The sequence below is a fragment of the Vicugna pacos genome, chromosome 9 (assembly GCF_048564905.1).
Source record: "Vicugna pacos chromosome 9, VicPac4, whole genome shotgun sequence".
Taxonomy (NCBI): domain Eukaryota; kingdom Metazoa; phylum Chordata; class Mammalia; order Artiodactyla; family Camelidae; genus Vicugna; species Vicugna pacos.
In genome coordinates this window covers 48,570,755-48,592,517 of record NC_132995.1, presented here as the reverse complement: position 1 = coordinate 48,592,517, position 21,763 = coordinate 48,570,755, and the positions used below count along the sequence as shown (strand labels likewise).

The following is a 21,763-nucleotide window of genomic DNA, read 5'->3' as shown; positions in this document are numbered from 1 at the left end:
TTGAAAATCTTATTAAAAGTATTTCAGTTGCAAATCAGAGCTACTTTATAATCAAATAAGATGTTTTGAAGAAACCATCATCCAGTGAAAAGTGGGAGGAACTTATCAAGGAAATGTGCCTGACTTCTGGAAGAAAAAAAATAAAATCTAATGGGAACTGAGTAATCCAACTCCTTAAACCAGTGACCCTACGACATAACACCACTCGCTACCACCACCTCTCAGATGATCTCTGAACCCCTCCTACGTGCAACGGTTGTTGGCTTAAAAGTTTAAAGAGCTAACAAAATGTTTTAACGAGATACAAATCTCAGAGATCATTAATCAATATGTTCAATGTTATTTGTGATAATTCATCATGACATGATATTAATGGGTTACTGTACCCTTCAGAGGTGAGATTAATGCAAATGAGCCGCCACAATTAACTTTACTGCTCCCAACTCACAGGAATGGACAGATGATTATAAATGACAACTATATGTCAATTACAATATCCAATAAAGTGAAGCTTAGAGAACAATCCATCTCCTTTTATTGCTCTTCCTTGACATAGCTGAATTTAGCTCAACCCACTGTTGTCACAATGGAGCCACTGCTGGGGGGAGGGGAAAGGGTTTGTCTTCTCCATTCTTTTCTTTTTTTTAATTTTTCAATATCTGAAAAAATGCTTCAAAAATGTCCACGCAAATACATTTTCTAAAGGAGGAAGAGCCACAGGAAGCCAGGAATAAACGCCACATTCATTCTAGGTAAGTTGAAGAAAACCATATCCATTTTCAAATTGGAGCCACACGGCCAGCAAGGAAACAACGTATCCAGCTGTGTATAATATATTTACTCAATTAAAAAAGGAAGACATGAGCACAGCATCCTGGAAAGCCTTGAGTTTCACTAAACAAAAGTTATTGCAAGATCACTCTGTCGAAGCAAAGAGGTCACAAAGTGGAAAGGCAGATATGAGGCCAAAGGCGGAGGGTGGTTTCTAGTCAGGTGACAAACCTATACTTGGGGTGTCAATGAACACCCTGGTGCAGGCCCTGCCTGCAGAGGATTTTGATGCCTGCAAACTTCTTCCTTCTATGGACGGAGTGCTTTTGGGGAGGTGGCTCTGGTGCAGACTGGCACGTTGTAGTGATGCCTCCTCATCCCAGATCCTTTACTGGGCAGGTATACCCGGCGCATTGAGTGTTGGCTGATAACTCACAGGCTGATATTCCCTTTCTGTCTCGCTTGGAAGGCTACACCCCACCACTCCCACCTCCTCCCCTGGCAGACGCAGGCTAATCACTGGACTGCCAGCCAGACAGGCAGGCCCCTGCCTCAAGCAGGACCCACTCTGAGGTACTGTTCACACTCCCCGCTCCCAGGGGATCAGGCTGAAACTGGTCACATCCTCATGCAACATCTTCCCTGTCCTGTGCCGCTCGCCTCACTCCCCTCTCCTGAAAGCACGACCCCCCAGATCCCTTGAACACGCAGCCCGACATGGGCTGGGCTTCCAGGGAACAGAAGCTAAGGCCCGGCGTCCGAGAGACAGGAAGAGGAACGCTCCGCCTGCAGTAGTTTCTAAGGAGATCCACTCTGTGCTGGGCACTCAGAAAAGACCATCCTATACACTCCTTTTTGTAGCTATAGCTAGAAAGGATTTCTTCCTTATGTTTCCAGAAACATCTAACAGTCAAATCACAATGCAAGACTGTAAAAGGATCACAGTGGGCTGTTGAAGCTATAGCTCTGTCCAGGATGTCCCCATGTCCCTTCTATCGCCACAGTGGAGCTCATTTTTCCATTAGGCAACTGGGCCTCCTTGACTCCAGGTAGGGAGTCAGGGTGCCTGATTCCAGCCTGCACTAGAGAAGCCCACTCTCTGGGCCACCACTCTCAGGGGCAGGGCCTGCCTAGAGCCAGGCCAGTCAAGTTCTGCCTGTGGCTTCTATGTCGGGGTCAGTGCGGGAGCTGGCTTCTCGGTGCCCAGATTATCAACCTAGGATGGTGCTCGTCTGTCAGTGGCCATCATGATCCCCACTCAGAGAGAACATTCTCTTCAAAGAACATAGCAAATGAAAGCTAATCCGAAAGCAAGAGCTTAGATAAAGATGGGACCCTGCTGGCATGCGCCAGACCCTAAACCAGGGGCTGGCAAATCCTGACCACTGGGCCAAAGCTGGACCTCTACCATCCTCACAGCACAGGGCCTAAAAATGCTTTAGCTTTCTTAAGTGGTTGAAGAAGGAAAGAAGACTATTTTGTGACACATGATGAATTAAATGAAATTCAGATTCTGGCATCCAAAAACCCAGTTCTCCTGGCGCACAGGCACACCCACTGGGTTCCCTAGGCTAAGTGTGGGAAGGAGGGGAATAGTTACGACAGAGACCGCAGGGCCCACAGAGCAAAAAGTATCCATTATCTGTCCTGCGGCAGAGGACATTTGCTGACCCCTGCACAAAACTCCGCACTGCATGAGCCAACAATGACCGTTTCTGCTTAAGGTGCTTTCAATTTGGACTTTTCCCTGCACAAGGGGACACCCTGAATAATTAACGGCACAATCTCCTCTCAGCTCTTCCCACAAACCTGTATACTCTGCCCGCCCCATTTGTTGAGATCCTAAAGACGGGAGGTCCAGGTGGGTTGTTTCTCTTGCCTGATCCCTAGAATTTACTACATTCTTTGCTGCATGTTTGCAAAGTGCTGAACCAAGAGTTCAAACATGCAAAATGTCTAATATCAATCATTCCAACTGATAGGAGGTTCTAAGCCAAGCACTGAAAGATCAAGTAGACTAAGGGTGGGATGGAAACTTTGTGTTTTTTTTTTTTTTTAATGTACCTGAAGAACATATTTAATTGGAGAGGAAATCCCACCACTGCTGAAGTGCTGTCCCCATGACGGGAGCCTGTGGGTTGGGGGTGGGGGGCGGCTACAGTGGGAGTCTCGGCTCAGGAAGCTCAGGTGCCTGGTGAGAATCGAGTGTGACTGTGATGACTTTCACAGAAGATCACAAAGAGGGGAAATGGATTCAGTCCCTTCATTCTGAGCTTCCTGTTTTCCATTAGGAGATAGTTCCAGGTTTAGATTTCTCTCCCCTTTTCCCTCTGCACTCAGCCCTGTCTAGGGACAGAGGGAGCAATCATCACGAAAGCAGATTCACGCTGCCTCCCTCCCCTGCTCCCCTGAGACTTGAGGCTAGTCGGAAAACTTAGCCAAAAAAAAAAAAAAAAAAAGAGGGCAAATTGTTTTGTTTTGTTTTGTTTTGTTTTGTGAAGACACAGAGTAACTCACTTTCATTTTAACAACCGGAAGACAACTTCCGTTTCTTAGTATAACCCATCTATTACACCGGATTCTAACAGCTCTATTACATTTTCCATACATTCTCCTGGCATGGGGTATAAATGGGCAAGACAGTGCTGGATAAATCACAGCAAGCAGCAACAGCATTCTCTTTAGAGAAGGAAGCCTCTCCTTGAGCATTTTAACTTGCTCTCTTTTTTGGAAACACCCAGTCAGAAATGAGTCTCTCCAACCAAAGAAATGGAAATTGATTTTTTAGGGTAACAATTAACCTCTGAAAATAACTACAAAAGGTTGCTTATTAATTATTTTTTGTAATATACTTTGGGAATGTTTCTTTTTTTCATAAAAGACGGAGACAAAAGTAGACACATTTTATGATCATATAAAACATTATTGGATTCATATTTTATAGGAGAATGAAACTCACTTAATTTGCAAAATGCTCAGTATGAAAGGGAAGGGTCCCCCTATACACACACACTGCTTTTTCAAGCCTCTTAAATCCATCTTGTTAAAACAGCACAATCTTTCTGTTCTTTATTCCTTCACACATAACTGCCTTAGAGGTTTTAATATATTGTTGCTATTTCAGTCTTCTGTGGTTTTTCTACTTATTCAAAAGAGAAAGTGTTTTTCATCTGAATAGTAGTTTACAGTGAACTCCAGTGACACCTCATTCTTTCTTGAGAATGGAAGGAGCTGTAGCCAAGAAACCTGTTACTATCCCGGGGGAACTAGCATCTCTCACATAATACTGTAGAGGTGGACTGGTGTGCCAGCAATTTAATACACACACACATACACAATGCAAGACAGTTTTTTTTTTCCTTTTAGTCACCTGAAAGGTCCTGCAACATAACCACAAACCAATCGAGGTACAAGTTAAATCATCTACAGGTATAAGTTGGAGATATTGCGGGTCTGGTTCCAGATCACCACAATAAACCAAGGATTACAACACAGCGAGTTACACAATTTTGTTTCCCCAGTGGATACAAAAATCATGCTTACAATACACTGTGGTCTATTAAGTGTGCAATAAATAGCATTATGTCTTAAAAAAAAAGTATATATCTTCATTTAAAAAAATACTCTGTTGCTAAAAAATGCTAACCATCATCTGAGCCTTCAGTGGGTGTAATCTTTTTGCAACAGTAACATCAAAAACCGCTGATCACAGATCACCTTAACAAAGATAATAATAATGAAAAAGTTTGAAACACTGTGAGAATTACCAAAATATGACCCAGAGACACAAAATGAGGAAACATTGTTGGAAAAATGGAAAAACTAACAGACTCGTTTGATGCAGGGTCACCACAAACTTTCAATTTGCAAAAATATGCAGTATCTCCGAAGCACAGTACAGAGGAACCCAATAAAACGAGGTCTGTCTGTAACAGACGTTGTGCCAAATACTCCACGTCTGTCAGGTCACCAAGGTAGAAAACCAAGCGTTAACAGACCAAGACAAGACCCCAAAGATCTAATAGATAAGATCACTCAAGGTGTTTTATTTTTCCCTTCCTTTGGTGCTGGAAAACACTTTATTCTACACTATTTTGGTGAAGGAGGGGGCAGTATTTTGTTTTCTTTAAGAGACACACACACACACACACACACAAAAACCCAGTTGTGTGAAATCAAGTGACAGGAACAACATGGAACCGTTTCTCGACACGTTCCAAATACACGTTTTTGCTAATTAATTAACAAATTCAAGCTGGTTAAATAAAACCTTCTTCCAACACCTCCTATTTAATTGCAGTTTGGCACCAACAAATATATATCAAAATTATAGTATTTCCCCTGACAGGAAGCTCCTTCCTTCCACACACTATTATGACTCTCTGCAGAGTAAGCCAGAATTGCTGACAGCCTTGAACACTGCTACAACAATATTACTATACTTGGCAAAGAAGTACCCTTGCGGCGAGAGAAAAGCTGTAATTTTGACTGTCACTTCATATTACACTAGATATTATTTCACTGTATACACATGCACACACTCAAAAACTCTTAATAGACTACAGTTTTCGCGCTGCCTGCCTTTCCAATATAAATGGCAATATAATACCAGCCAACCGCCAATGGGATCCTGGCGAGAAACAAATGTTTTGCATTATGGAAACGTCGTTGGAGGATGCCTTTTAAGGCATATTTCATTCCTTTGTCCCCCACTCACTTTGCTGACACCCCAGCATCAAATTCTAAAGCTAATTGCTTTGGTTATCAGAAGGAGTTCACATTTTTTTTTGAACCCTTTTAGAGGGCAAGTTGTCATAAACAAATTTTAGGCTTGAAAATGTCCAGGATAGGTGGCCGAGGGGTACCCCACAATTCTTCATATTCTGGGCACTCTTTAAGTCCGACGCTGGATGTTTAGAATTTCAAAACTGATCCTTTTTCTGCCTTTATTCTGCGCTTCCTCTCACGTGGAAGGGCTTGTTAAACAGCAGGGGCCGCCAGCCATGTCACAGTTAAGCCAAACTGGCAAACACAAAATAGCCCCCAAACCTTGCAAAATCTACGTACTGTCCCTCCCAGAGATCAGCGCCTGTCTTTGCAGAAAACTGAGTACAACATATGCTTCATCCTCCCGAGGCTCGCACTGAAGCAGATTGGGCCAGGTTCCCCACTGTGCCCTCTCTCCCAGCTTTGATTTACAAGATGGTATGTTAATATTCCCTCTATCCACCCTGGGCAGGAATTCTGTGATGTCTGTCGGAGATCCAAATGGAGAACTCCACAGAATCCAGAGGTCAGGAGGATGAACACAGAGGTGGAGAAAATTCCAACTTGCCCCAAGGGGAGGATGCTAGAAATGCTAGTGAGGAAGGGAGCAAAGGCCTTTACGTCATCTTTCAGCAGAGTCCGTTCCTCATATAAACCTGGTGGGAAATTCACAGGACACTTGGGAAACTAGGCTATTTAACAAGAAGACTTAATCTCTGCTGTCTTCCCCTGCCCTTTTTCTTGTCTTCCTTCAAATGACTGTTTCAAAAGATTTAAAGAAGATTTAAACTTGTTTCACAGAATCAAGGAAAAGCATCAGCAAACTCTTTGCCCTCCGTTAAGAGAAGGTATCCGAAACTTCCCCGCGTCTGCTGACCACACCAAATTTAACAAGGTTCGCAAATGAACTCGAGTAAGTTTCCCGCAGTGACACATTAATAATAAGTTCCTTATCCCATCTATCCCAAGCCATGAATATGTAATGTTATAAAATGAGTCCTTTTCACACAACAGAACCTCAGACGTGAATAAATAAAAACTATCCATCACCAGCCTGTGAAAAATTAATGAGAGTGCAGAGACGCGAGGAAAAATGGGGACCGAGGAGAGATGACCCAGTTCATAAAAGCCTCCCTAACTTTCAGATAGTAAATATCCTCGCCCCCGCCCCTAGCCACACTTCCAGGCGGGAGCTGGCAGGGAATGGATTTTATTTCTCATCTGCTGAAGGCTGCTCCTCGCCAGAAAGGAGGGATCCACGCACGGAGAGGTCACGGCCACACGAACTCCACTTCCAATATTCCACCTGTGATCCCAAGTTTGTTTGTTTAATTATTTGGAGTTCGTAACCAACCTACTTCTGGTAGGATGGGCAGTTGCTCACAGCAGTTGGGAGAAAAGTGAGAATGGCTGGGCCGCTGTCAAGATGAAATCGCGCGGGTCTCGTCCGCTCTGGTGGGTCTCACTCAGCATCGCTGGCTGGGCATGTGCCCCTCGCTGGGCACTGTGCCGGTGCTCCAATTCTCTCCCACTACTGCCCCAGCTGACAAATGGGGAAACCGAGGCTGGGTCAGATACCTAAACTCCCCAAAGTCTAAGCGCTCACGGGAGGCAGAGCCACACAACGAAGATCCTCGAGCTCCAGGCCCCCTGCTCTTCCAACTTGCGGCTACTCCTTACCACTCACGGGTTGGGTGAACTGATAATGCTTCGACAGCCTCCCAGACCCACTAAAGACCCTGCGGGTCCCTCCAAGCCTTGCTCTTCCACCCTTCACTTCCAAGAAGAGGGAGCAACGTGCGCGGTTAACCCCAATCTGGCCGGGAGCACGCCACGCTGTTTTGATTTTAACTCTTTCACCTGGGCTACTCCTTCACCTGTGATGCCGTCCCCTCCGCTCTGCCCACCTGAATCACTCACCCTCTGAGATGCAGGGCAGCCTCTGTGACACCCCTCCTTCCCAATTTGGCCAAAGAGCCAACCAAGCACCCACAAAGCCAGAGGCTGAGTGTGACAGGTGTGCGCCAGCCAGGTAATGTCAGCAAGGAAAGAGAGCCAAGTGTGAAATAGAGGACTGGCCAAAAGAGGGGGAAAGCTCTCTGACCACTGTGAAGAATCTGACCTTGAATCGGCCAGTAAGGACTCGGTGGGAACCCACTAGTCACTAAGAGAGAGGAATTTTTTTGTTTGTTTGACTTTCTGAAAGGAGACACCCAAACTGAGGCCAGGTCCAGGGCAGAGCAGCTACGGGATCCTAGAAGCCCAGGCCCAGGAAGGGACAGCAATGAGCAGGTCAAACAAGAATGAGGGAGGTAATCGAGCGGAGAGGTGGCTCAGCAGTGAAAACCCAGAGTCTGAAAAAGCACAGCTGACATGCCAGGAAGGACACAAAGCTGGAAGCCAAAACAGAGGTCTCAGCTAGACTGCCATCACCCCTTGTCTCCAAGGCACATGGACTCCCTGCTCTGCTCTGACCAGCAGCCCCAAATATCAGCTGGGTCCACCTGAACAGAGTGAGGTGCACTCTTGCCAAAATCCTGATGCAGACTGATGCAGAGATGGGATGGTTCAAGGTAGATATGGACTACACTCAGCCCAGGGTTTCCTGAGCTCTGGCCCAGTATTCTTGTATGAATTATTAAATGTAAAGAGAAGATTGGAAGCCAATGTGAAGTCCAACCTCCACAGAGTCTACAAAACCAATAGGGGAATCAAGAGGAGTTCAGAAAATACTACAATACACTTTTTAAAGTGATAAACCTATCAAAGATAGAAAAAGTGTTCGGGAAGTTGGAAGCGGTGGTGATAACTCTCAGCAGATGCAATCTTGAAATGGAATGGGTTTTAAAGTATGCATAGGAGTTAGACACAAAGGCGCCAGAGGGTGGTGAGTAGAAATGGAGACTGTGCTCCACACAGAAGAAATAGCAGGAATGAACAGAAGCATGAGGTGCTGAGAGAGAGCAGGGTGTGATTCCAGTTTAGCTGAAATATCATTGGGGTTTTGGGAATGAATTTGTTGATGGTTTGAAAACAATTAGGCAATTTTCCAGGCAAGCAGATCACCTCAGTCAGCTGCTGGGTTCTCCAGTCCTAATCTGCCAGTATAATCACACCTGGTCAAGCTCTGTCCCGTCCACAGCCCTGAGGTCCAGATCTAAACCCAGATGTCAATGGATCGCTTCCATGGGGATGACTCATGGGAGCCTTGAATTCAACAAGGTTCAAAGGGACACTTCACTTTCCCATCCCATCACTTCTCCTCCCAGACCTCATCTTCATGGATGGTCCCACCATGTCCAAGCCAGGTGAGCCCTCCACGGACCACGTCTATCATTCCCCAACAGCTGTCGGCCAAATCTTGGTAGTTTCACATCCTTACCATCTCTCAAAACTATCTCCTCCCTGTACTCACTGCAAAGGCAATTCTTGAGAAACGCATCATTTCTTGCCTGGGCGACTGAAACCTTCTCCCAGCAGGTCTCCCTGCCCTCGTTTCTCATGCAGCTGCCAGAATGGTCTCCTGAAAGGAGAGTCTGATCATTTCACAACTCTGCTCTAAATTCCTCCTATGGCTCCCCATGGCTTGGATGTAATAAATGTTTATTGAATGAATGAGCTCTCCGATTACACGCTGTTCTCTGCCTGGCACAGTGAAGGTCAGGCTTATGTGAAACATACTTCTGAGCAGAGTTGGACAATGAACAAAGTGGTTTACTCTGAATTCCATACCACCCCCACACGTCGATCACTGTGGGGAAACAAAGGAGGTCCACCTAATATTGGAAAAGTAAGCTGGGGCCAATTCAGGGAAGAGTTATAGGCTAGGAAGTTTGGACCCGACTGTTGCTTGACAGGACCATTTCATTTAATCTTTATAAAGTCTGTACTCATTGTGTAGGTGATGAGGTCGATTCTATCATTACCCACTGGGCAGATTAAAGACAGCCATCAAAGCTTTGACACTTTTACCATCAAAAAGTGGCACATGTCTGCTCCCCTTGATCAGAGTGGGCTTTGGAACTGCTTCGACTACAGAAGTGATGTGCTTGTTTCCAGACCCAGGCCCTAAGAAACTGGCGCCTCCTACTTCCTGTCTTTTGGAACACCTTCTCTGGGAGCCCTGGGCTACGACCTAAGAACCCAGCCCACTCCAAAACTGCCAGGCTGGGAAGGCCATGTGTAACTTTTCTGGGCAATGGTCACCCCGGGAAAGGGACCATCTCGGACCAGCTGAGTGCCAGGCTGACTGGTCCACCAGCAGAGGACCACTTGGTGACCACAGTTGACACCACAAGGAGCAGAAGAATCTCCCAGCTGGGCTCTGCCTGAACTCCGAACTCACAAAAATCACAAGACGAAATGAAACAGCTGCTCCCTTAAGCTTCAAAGTTTGGCGGTAATCTGTTACGCAGAAATAGATAAATGGGAATACCCTCCTTTTACAGATGAGAGATCTATGGCTCCAAGAGGTTGGCCGACTGACCCAGAGTCTCCTGCCTGGAAAGCTGTGCACAGCCCGGATGAGAACCTCACTCTACCTGATTCAGATCACAAAATGCTCACTCTAGAGACTCCCTGCCTAAATCTAGATTTTGGAGAACTCAGAGCAATAAAAATCTCATGAGTGGTTCCCAAGGCCTTGAGACTGCCAATACTATTCAAACGATGAAACAACCCAAGCAGGTGAGAAATACGGGCATGCTAGCAGCATCTAATGATGTGAGAGTTAAGCATACCGCGGCTCGTGTTTCAATGACGAGATGCTGGAAGCAAGAGTGAGTTTACATGGGTTTGTGATTTCCCCTGACAAGATACATGCAGTCAGTCCTTCCACCTAAGCAAAATTCCCAGGACAAAACCAGATTTGAAAGGCAAGTGGACAAGAAGACCATCTGTGGATGAGATGATGTTTGAAACCACCAAAAGTAATTTTAAAAAAATTAAAAAGTGACTCAAAATGACAGAACAGCATCCACAGACCCATCCTCAGTTGCCTGAAAACAGGATTTAAAGTAATTAGCCATCATATTGACATACGTCTAGAGCTCTAAAAAATAAATCTAACAATCTTCATCTGACACCAGACTACCCCAAATTTTAAAAAGTGGAAACGACTACAGAGTGACAGAACTGCAAGATGATGAGACCTTTTGGAGCAACTGTTTTACCTGAACAAAAACAAGGAGGTTGAAAGTGAATCTGTGTTTCTCGAGGAAGGGGTGTTCCACCCAGTCTCCTTCCTGCCCTTTCATGATGGATTGAGGGGTACACAGAACTGTGAGATTCTTCCTTGGTCGGTTTTTATGCCCCACTGCAGCAGATACATCATCCTCAAAGGAGCCAAAATACCCAAAGACCAGGCAAATGCCCCCAAAATACACAGGCCCAGCAATTCAAAGGCAGTGATTTACAACTCACATGAAGAATTAATTTAAGAAAGCTATAAAGTACTGTAGCTAGTCACTTTGAAAATGGGCCAAGGTAGGGCTATATTCAACACAGAATAAGCTATGAAAAGAGTGTGGGTTTTGGGGCCAGACGGGCTTGGATTTGAATCCCAGGGCCTACGCTTGGGGTGACACAACTTTGGGTAAGGCTTCAGACCCGTGTACGTCTCTGCTTCTTCCACCTGCAAAAGGGAGAGCCCCCCTCTGAGGCCCAAAGGGCAGAAAGGGCACCTAACAAGCACACAGTAAAATCTCGACGTTGGGAGCCTCACAGTAAGGCGGCAGAGGGCTCAGATGCGGGCTTCCGAGTCTGGAGCCTGCGTTCTAATCCCGCCTGCCCATTCAGCAGCTGTGTGGCCTTGGGTAACTCAGCCCGTCTCTCTGTGTCTCCTCTTCCACTTGATAGGAATAAGGGTCCTCCAGCACTCACCTCTAGGGAGAAGTGAGAGCACTCACCTCCCAGGGCAGCCGGGAGGGTGACCGGCACGAACGTGCGTGAAGCGCGTATGATTAGTGGTCCCTCGGGGACTGCTGTTACTGATGCCGCCTGCTGTGTGCCAGACACTGTACCATAACTTCCTCTATCCGTAAAGGGCCAGACACTAAATACTTAGTCTTTGGGGCCATGTACAGTCTCTGTCACATCGTCTTCTTTGGGGTTTTTCCTTTGCTTGCTTTTTATGGGTCATTTAAAAAACAAACAAACAAACAAAAAAAGGCCAGGGGGTGGATTTAGCCCACAGGCCATATGTGCTCATGCCAAGCTCTTTATTATCTCAGTTACGGGTTAGGTGACTTTCAGACTGTGAAGGGCCCAAGACTCGACCCTACATGTAAGCTAAGGAGTTCACTGCCAAGTTTCGTGGAACCGACAAGACGACGTATGACTCCAGGCTCAGATACAAAACACTTCATCACGCACAGCGCTGCAAACAGCATGAAGCGCATTTCTGTGTCAGTTCCAATCACCCCCAGCGCCAGTCCCACGAGGGTGAGGCCGAACAGCCCAGGTGGATGTGGTGCCCAGACTGGGTCAGAGGCACAGCTGAGGACCACTGAGCCTAGGAATCCAAATCTTTCATCCAACAAATCTGCCTCAACTTAGTCCTGGCGGAAGATGTTATTACACTAGCCAGTAAACAACTCTGCCCCTCCGCTCCTGGGGGAGACATGGTCTCTCCCTTCCAAAGTTCTCTGCTACAGAGCTCCTTAAAGAGACAGTCCGAAACGAAAGCTGTTCCCCAGACGTGCAAAACCAGGAAAACCCGTCACTCCATCCCTGTCTCTCAACAGTGACAGAAGAAATGCCAAAGCTGACATTACCTTAATCCAAAGATTCTTTCTATGAACTAGTCAAGTAGATAATTTTTTTTAGTGTCCATAAAAAAAATTGTTGTTTTTGTTCATAAATAAAATTTCAAGGCTTAAAACTGAACGCCACTGAGATGAAAAGTTAGATCTGTGACATACTAAGTGAAGTAAGCTAGAAAGAGGGAAAAAATACCATATGATATCACTTACATGTGGAATCTTAAAAAAATGAGACAAATTAACTTATTTACAAAACAGAAACAGACTCACAGACATAGAAATCAAACTTGTGGTTACCAGGGGGAAGCGGGGTGGAGGGATAAACTGGGAAATCGGGATTTGCAGATACTAACTACTAGATATAAACTAAACAGCAAGGTCCTACTGTATAGCACAGAGAACTATATTCAATACTCTATAATAGTCTTTAATAAAAAAGACTATGAGAAGGAATATATATCCATGTATAACTGAATCACTATGCTATACACCAGAAATTAACACAACATTGTAAACTGACTATAATTCAATAAAAACTGTTCTTAAAAATCCACAGAACTACAAAAAAAAAAAATCCGTAACATCACACACATCATCCCTGCTGGAAAAGTGCCTTTAGTTAAAAACAGAAACCAATTTGTAAACGTGAATTAAATGCACACTCCACAAAAAATATCTGGCGAAAGGGAAAAAAATTCCTTACATGTAGATATAAATGTTTCTTGACAGACGTAAATGAAAACTAATATGGTGACATTTTTCAAATTAGCCATTGGAAAACTGTGTGTGCCTAGTGGGGGTTTTTTTCTCCCCTTTTAAACAGCCTAAGCATTTTTCGGTTTTGTTGGCCTAGGAAAGTATTTATGAAAAGGATAATAAATAATTAATTCTACTGGCTAGGAACTGCAACTCCTTTCTGCTTCAACAATGTACGTTGATACACTGAAATGCTGTTTAAATTATAGGCAAGAATTGATTCAAAGGGCTTCCATTAGTGAGCTGGCAAACAGGTTTGAAGCCAGCTAATAAATTTTGGATAAAGATATCACCGTTGATGAGGATGGCAACGCCGGAGTGCTGATCTCCCAGTCACCAGTTTGTTAAATCAGGGGCTAAAGTCTAGCTTTCTCCCTGTCTCATAACTCACTGTGTTAAGCAGCGGCGGAGTCAGATCGCAGCGCCTGCTGTGTGCATGGTGGCTGTTTTGGGGGCTGGAAAGTAATGTGTGATCCAGCTTTCCTTTAGCGTCCCTCTCCTCGTCTCTGTTCTACCAGGTTTCACAGTACATTAATCAAGGATAATCAGGCCAACCTGCAACATAAAAAAATTCCACCAACAGTGTGTCTTGCAGCATAAAGTCATGTCTGAGATTTTTATTATGAAAAAAAATTATTATTACTCAAAATCAAGAATTTATGCACAAAGGTTGTCATTCCCTTTGGACACATATCCTGCATGCAGGCTGCAACCTGCCACTCTAGAGCATGTAATACTACACAGCTATTAAAAAGAATAGGTGAAAGCTGTATTTACTGGTCTGGAGGGGAGACATCAAATTCAATCTAGGGATGCTGAAGCAAGCACCCACTTCCTGTAGAAAAAGCAAACAAAACTGTATGCATGTATGTTACATGCATTACTGTGAAGAGAGATATATAATATACAAACTATTCCCCAGCTTCACCTGGGGGCAGGGAAGAAAATTAAAGGGAGGAGTAAGGAGTAAAGGTGGGGAGGGGGGTGGTTATTGTTCAAATAAGCACGCATCTCTTTTGCAAATGAAAAATAATCTAATACCAATTAACATGAAGGCTTATACTGATTGCACAAAATCATAAATGGAGCAAGTTGCTTTTTCTTTTAATTTAGTCCAAGATGGTCCATTTGGGGAGGTTTGTCAAAGACTGATTTTTCTCTCCATCCACTTTTCCATCCACCCAACCAATAAACCAGCCCTAGGAAATGGTAGGCTAAGAGTGTGGAGCCTGGGACTCAGCTAGACTCAAGGGCAATGCGGGCTCCCCTTGCTTGCTCCCATGTGCCTTTGGCCATGTTCCTGATGTCTCACAAGTGTAAAACGGCTGCAAGAACCACAGTGAGTACAGGTAGAAGGAGCCTGTGACAGCCTCGATCAATGTCACCACGTTCCCCATCTGCATCAAGACCTCGGTGTGCCTACCACTGGGCACAAGAAACCAAGCTTGGCCAAAAGAGTGCCCCAGGCTGACAACACCAGAACACATTGCATACAAATTCACATTTATACTTTCTCAAGTTTGTACCATTCACCAATGCAGGGAAAAGGCAGCTTTTTTCTTAAAGGAACACCATTATTTCCTTTGCCTCATTTCATAAAGTCACTTTTTTATTTTTGTATTTTTTTTATTGAAGTATAGTTAATTTACAATGTTGTGTTAGTTTCTGCTATAAAGCAAATTGATTCAGTTTGACATATTCTTTCCCATTGTGGCTTACTACAAGATACTGAATATAGTTCCCTGTGCTACACAGTAGGACCTTGCTGTTTATCTGTTTTATATATAGCAATGTGTATGTGCTAACCCCATATTCCTAACTTATCCCTCCAGCCGCTTTCCCCTTTGTTAACTGTAAGTTTCTATGTTTGTGAGTCCGTTTCTGTTTTGTACATAAGTTTATTTGTATATTTTAGAGTCCACATATCATTCATATCATATGGTATTTGTCTTTCTCTGTCAGACATACTTCACTTAGTAGGATAATTTCTAGGTCCATCCATGTTGCTGCAAGTGGCATTATTTCATTCTTTTTTATGGCCGAGTAGCACTCCATTGTATATATATTCCAAAGCTTCCTTATCCAGTGATTCAAATTTACAGATTGCAGGTTTGTTGCTCCCATGCCTTGGGTATTTTAACAGTGCTGCTATGAATACTGGGGTGCATGCACCTTTCTGAATTAGAGTTTCCTCTGGTTATATGCCCAGGAGTGGGATTGCTGAATCATATGGTAACTCTATTTTTAATTAAGGAATCTCCATACTGTTTTCCATAGTGCTATATCAATTTACATTCCCACTAACAGTGTAGGAGGGTTCCCTTTTCTCCACTCTTTCCAGCATTTATTGTTTGTGGAATTTTGAATGATGGCCATTCTGACTGGTATGAGGTGGTACCTCATTGTACTTTTGATTTGCATTTCTCTTATAATTAGCAATGTTGAGCATCTTTTCATGTGCCTGCTGGCCATCTGTACATAAAGTCACTTTTTAAAGGGAGTTATTGTGTGGTATTCCCAGCTTTGACCCTACATTGGGAAAAGTGCAACTGACAGATGAAAATCCCAAAGCAGATACTTTTCCTCACTACACGTGGATCTGAAGCAGCCAAGGTGAGTAAAATGAGGACCTCCCAGGGCTGGTTTCTCAAAAAGAGCATCATCAGCCGGTCTGCTGCTCATCTCTCAGGATTGGTGCACAAGCCTCCAGTCTCAGCACACTCAAGGCCCTGCGAATGCTGGCCCCGGCAGGACGGAGCTGAGGCATGCCCATCTTCCTTGTTTAGCAATACTCAAGGAAGTTCCTGACACTTAACACTCACTTTCAAATTTTAATGGGCTCCAAAATAAAATATCCAAATTGTGCAAATGGAGAAAATGAAGTGAAAAGTTAGAGTTATTTATTTTTAATTAAGCTCTTAATTATATAGCAACAAAGCAAGCAATTAATTTCCGCGTGGCTACATTAAACATTCCACACGTAAATGAGGCAGAAAGAACAACTTAAGTGTATTTTCTCTTCTTTCTTAGACAAACACAAGATACAAAGTTGTGAGTGAGAGACAGAGGGAGAGAGAGAGAGAGAAACACAGAGAGATGAATGAAAGTAAGAACTTGTATTTGTCGAGTGCATACTATGCACCAGGTGATGCTCAGAGTAACGAGTCCAGCTCCATTAACTCAGTTAATGCTCACACTACCCGAAGCAGTGGGTACTCCGTTACTTCCATGTGACTGATGAGGAAAGACCCAAGCTCACCTAAGTCTCTCCCAGTCAGTGCAGAGCCAAGACTGGACTCCAGCTCCAACAGAGCCTTCCGGTGACAGTCACACTGTCCTGCCTTACAGAAAAGCAGCAGGAAAGGGAAAGAGCAAAGGACTTGGGAGCCTTCAGGGGGGGCCACCACACTTTCCGTAAAGGGTCAAACAGGAACTATTTTATGGGCTGCACCATCTCTGTCCCAATGACTTAGCTCCTCCAGCATGGTGCAAAAACGGCCATGACAGTGAATACACAAAGGTGTGGAAGGCTCTGCTCCAGCACAACTTCACTGACAGACACAGGAATCTGATTTTCATACACTTCTCACGTGTCACAGAACATTACAGGTAGACCTCGTTTTATTGCACTTTGCTTTACTGTGCTCTGCAGACGCTGTGTTTTACAAATTGAAGGTCTGTGGCAACCCTGTAAGTCTTTGCGAGCCGTTTTCCTAACAGCATCATTTTCAAATTGATGCTGTTTCTTGATGTTTAATTTTGATATAGACGTAATGCCGTGGCACACTGAATTCTCTACAACCGAGAGTGAACATAACCTTCGTACACGATGGGAAACCAAAAAAAATCTGTATGACTCACTTTATTGTGATATTTGCTTTATCGTGGTGGTCCAAACCCAAACCTGTGGTCTCCCCGCCTGTACTCTTCTTTGACCTTCCCCCAGACATAGAAAAATGGGGCAGCCCTGGGGTTGAGCTCGTAACCTCAGGCAAGTTCCTTAACAGCTCTACACCTGTTTCCACATCTGTAAAATGGGGATAATAACACTGACCATGTCATTTTGTTTTGAGAATGAAGCGGAATGAGACTAGCATTAAGCTGTCTATCCTCCACAGACAATCTGCTTAGGTGTCCATTCACTCCACAAATCACTGAGTCTCTGTTCCGGACCAGGAACTATTCTCCCAGCTGGAGGTGCAGTTGAGGAAAAAAAATGAAACAGACAAAACTTTTTGCCCTTGTGGAGCCAACATTCTTGTGCTGAGGTTTCCAAGTGGGAAAGCCACCCAGCTCTGCACCATGCACAGGCCTGACCCACCCAAGAATGAGTCAAGAGACTGGGCTGCTGCGTGCTGCCAATCAAGTCCTCCGTGCCACCCACCCACCATGCAGCAAGAGGACCTCAGGCAGGAAGGACACAAAGATGGCTGAGGGCGGCAAAGAACACACATGGTCTAGGGGGACTCATCCACAGTTATGCCCCTCGAGATCCTGGATGTATGAATAAGAGAAGCACTTAATGACAGAGGGGACAAGGAGGAGCCATGTGCTTTAACAGAGGCAGCACCACGAACATGCTCTGTGTTCCTGATTAAGAGGAACCCTGCCTGTGAACTGAAGCCCCAGTTCATCTCAATCCCCACAGATGCACAGGAGTTCCTCCTCCCATATTGAAGACGGGGAGAATGCGGGGAGAGAAAAAATAAAACAGAAAAGGCTGTTATCTCTTGAGTATGGCTCAGGAAGGCATAATGTCCCCGCATGCCTAAGAATAAAAGTCCTTAACTCATCTCTCAATGCCCTGACATGGTGGCCCGAAACAGACTTTCGGGCTGATCACCAGGAGAAAAGTTGCCTTGTGGGCTGTAACTCACCTTCTCCCAAGTGGGTCCCTGGGGCCCTCTGTGGTGACGAGCAAATTAATGCCAAATGTCACTTTGGAATGATGGAGACCCAAGGGGTGACCTCTGTTACAGCATTCACAGCGACACTTAGGGCAGATGGCCAGAAACAAGCCGTCCGGAGAAAAATGCCTATTTCACCGCTCTACAGCCAAAAGGTATCACAGCCAAACATGAACTTCTCTGCAGCATTAAGGGAAAAGCCGTGAGATGGCCGGCAGGCTGGATTTCTGAAGGATGAAATACAGCAAGGCTGAGTCCACTCCACCAGGCCCGGAGAGCAGGCTGCTGAGTCCATCCCAGGTGAGAGCCCGCTAGAGCCTGGGAGCTGGCCTGACTGGAGGGGGTGGGCGGCAGATGCTGATATCGTTTCTACCTACTCCAGACAAGCAGCAGATGAACCTCAAGGGAATCCCAGCTCAAGCATTCTCGTCAGTAATTATAAAACTGAAAATTATGATCTACACTCGAGCGGAATAAAAGGGACCAGTGGTCCTTCCTTTTTCTTGTTTAAAGGCCCATCGCACAATCTCTGCAAGACCATGAACACCGCACCATAAGTAAGAAACTTGCTGAAGACAAGGAGGATTCATCAGGAGGCGTTTAATTCCGGCAGAGCTGTGACGGACACCTGCTGTTTTCACTTGTCCTGTATCCACACCCACTTCTTCTGACAACAGCTCCCCCATGGGCAACCCCCGCTGCCCCGCGCTCTTCTAGAGAGGGAGACACCACCTGCTAAATCAAGAGGTGAGCACGTGACCCAGGCTGGACCAATCAGAGATGATCACCGCCACTGATTCAGAGCTGGTCCAGTCGGAGAGAAGGCCTCGGCACTGATTGGAGATATTGGGAGGGGAGAATCATTCTTGTCTAAGGTCACTGAGAGGACAAGACAGAAGCCCTGATGACTTGCTACCACGTGTAAAATGGCGGCCAAGGAGGGCCAACATCAAGAAAACACAGCTGAGGGATGGAGAGAGGCCAAAGCCCGAAGAAAGAAAATCCCTTGGGGTCAACCAGGCCACATACTGGACTTTGTGGTGGTTATTTGATAGTTATTCAAAGGCCCTCAGAGAATGACACAAACAGGCTCCTATAAAAATTGCATCCACTCCCACATGTATGACTATCAGGACACGGCACCTACAAACAACATTCATAGACAGCTTGTCATTGAAGGCACAAGACTCAGCAGTCCCTGGAGCTGTTAATCACAGACCATTTCTGGGACCATACATCTAAATATCACCTCCTCCTGACTTCTGGTCACTTCCCCTTTGTCTGGACCTCTCTTAATGCTTTCATGGCATGATACCCTCTTGTTAAGGGGGATTTATGCCTTATTTGATATGACAGTGAACATCCTGGGGATGTGGGTGGTATCTGAACGCATCCAACTGAATGGCTGAATCTGTCCCCATTATCATCTTTGAGTCCTCAGTACAGAGCCCAGAGGCTGCCATACAGTTGGCCCTGAATACAACTTACAGAATAAATAAATAAACAAGGAGATCTTCTCAAACTGACTGCAGACCCCTTGAAAGCAAAAGTGGTCTTCTATGGCCCTGAATCTTCCAAAAGGGCCTAGCACAATACTCTGTACATAACATGCTCCAAATATATGTGTTGACTGAAGACAGATGCCCAGAGGCAGGAAAAAGCACTTCCAAGTTCACTTATAAACAACTAGGTCTGTTTATAATTTATGGGGGAAGGTGGGCAGGTAAGATATATATTCCCTATTTCTTGATTTCTTAAAGGCCTAATCAGATACGATGAGGCCTTGGGCTCTACTGGGACTTCCAATTTGCATTATTGATCTCAAATATAACTTACACAGACAAATTCTGAATGCAAATTATCAGAATTGGTGGAGACAAACGTGAGTTACAACCGTGATTTGACAGGACCCCGCATTATATCGTTGTAACACAGAACATACAACAGACAGCACACAAAATGTCTTAGAAACTGGTCTCACAGCTGCAGCCTCAAACTGAGGCCTGAGAAGTGGGGCTTCCACAGTCTCCCTTCTACACCAGCATGTAGTTTTCTAGAATTAGAAGACCCTGTAAGTGCAATTTTGTATGTAAAAATGCATAGGCAGTTTGATGCAAATAAAAGGCAAAACGAAGGGGAAAAGTCATTGCATAAGGGGAATGGAATCTGAGCAACCTTTTTTATTCTTCTTCCCTCATACAGTTATGACAACATCTTTTAAATACAAAGCAGTCTCTCTCCCACCTCCGCCATCAGTTACTGGACACCGAGTCTCTTGGGAGACTTGATGAACAGGGCAGTAAGTGGAGATAGAAATTTAACACCAGCTAGACCTGAAAAAGGGAAGCTACAAATCCAGCTGCACAGATCAGGACAAACACTGAAGTACTTGGGCAAGTGTGACAACATGCACAGACACAAGAGTCTGAAAAGAGCGCAATTTGAGTTTATCAAGGGTGTAAACCCAGGAACAAAGACTCCTAGAACAGAGAAGCCATTCTCTGCATAATCCTTAAGGGCGGGGCTCTCCACAGCCACTGGTGCTGCCCTGGGTACAGAGGCAGGCTATCAGCACAGCCCACGAAACACAAAGGTTCTGCCTGGTGGAGAGCCAGTTTTCAGGTGCAACCCCAAACAGAACCGGACTCTTCTAGACAGTTTAAATGTCCCTCCCACTGCCCCAGCATGGACCACTGCTGGTCAGGTAAGTCTGTGCATAGAACCTGGGGAACTCTGGACTCACTGAGCATGTACATAAAGCAGGAGTCCAGCTTTATGTGATGGGGATGTAACTGGGTAAGCAGAGGCTGGGGATCACCCATAAATGACAATAAAGACACCACCAATTCCAGCAATGACAGTGTGGAAGAAGGAATGTGTGGGCCCTTGGTTCAACAGAATCAACTAGACAAGGAACCCCAGACAGTACCAGTAAGAGAAGCTACATTATCAGGTACAATAAGGCATTCGTCCAGTGTTCATTCGTTCATTAAGAGAGGCTAGAACGATTGACCAGAAATCACTGTATATTATTTATAGCAGCTACAAATATTTACGATTAACTGCAGCTGGTTTCCAATCCAAAGGGGAGGCCCCAGCCGATCCTTTTCTTCTCTTCATGAAGGTGAAGAACTCTGGTAGGTACTGTAGGCAAGATATTAGAGCCCAGGGCGGATACTCATCCTTAAAAATGAGAGGTTCTGCCTTAGTGAGCCACAGTTTTCTCTGAGCTGCACATTACACAGACCTGCAGAAAATGGAAGATGTTCCCCTAGAATGAATTCAAGGTCATCGGCCAAGGCTGAGCTATTGACAAGATGGAACGTGCAGGAGGCCACAGTTTAGTCAATAGGACATGGGATATACTTACAGCATGTGCTCAAACAATTGACAGACAGTTCCTGCTCCCTGATGCTCACTGATTCGGTACTAATAACACCGCCAGCTGATTTTAGAAGGCACTGTCTGCCAAGTGGACTTCTAAGAGATATTTAAAGAAAACGCACATATTGTCATCATTTCAATCATCACAGAAATACAACATGGTTTAGATGGAGAGAAGTCACTCTTCACCAGTAATTCCCAGAAAGGAACTGGGAATTTCTATTCCACAACACAGAAGATGATAGCAAATCTCTTTTCATGACTGTAGCATCAAGTCAACACAGACATAAAAGTCTAAGTAGTCATTTAAGAGGATAATTTATATGAACTGCACATGATATATGCCCTATAATCCTACAATGAATGTGAATTACAATGGACAGCAGACACTATAAATGGTAAGTCTTCATTACTTTC

At 44.9% G+C, this 21,763-nt stretch overlaps 1 protein-coding gene across 6 annotated transcripts in view; it reads right to left on the bottom strand.

Moving 5' to 3' along the window:
* Positions 1 to 21,763, bottom strand: part of WWOX (WW domain containing oxidoreductase) — an 897,467-nt gene that overhangs the window by 749,442 nt on the left and 126,262 nt on the right. Inside the window, exon 6 of one of the 6 annotated variants that reach the window (XM_072967783.1) lies at positions 13,482 to 13,610. The exons of the other annotated variants lie outside the window; for them this stretch is intronic. Within the exon in view, the coding sequence (XP_072823884.1) occupies positions 13,587 to 13,610 (24 nt within the window). The 3' untranslated portion in view covers positions 13,482 to 13,586. Of the gene's footprint in view, positions 1 to 13,481; positions 13,611 to 21,763 lie in introns of those variants that run through there. 6 annotated transcript variants of the gene reach the window in all.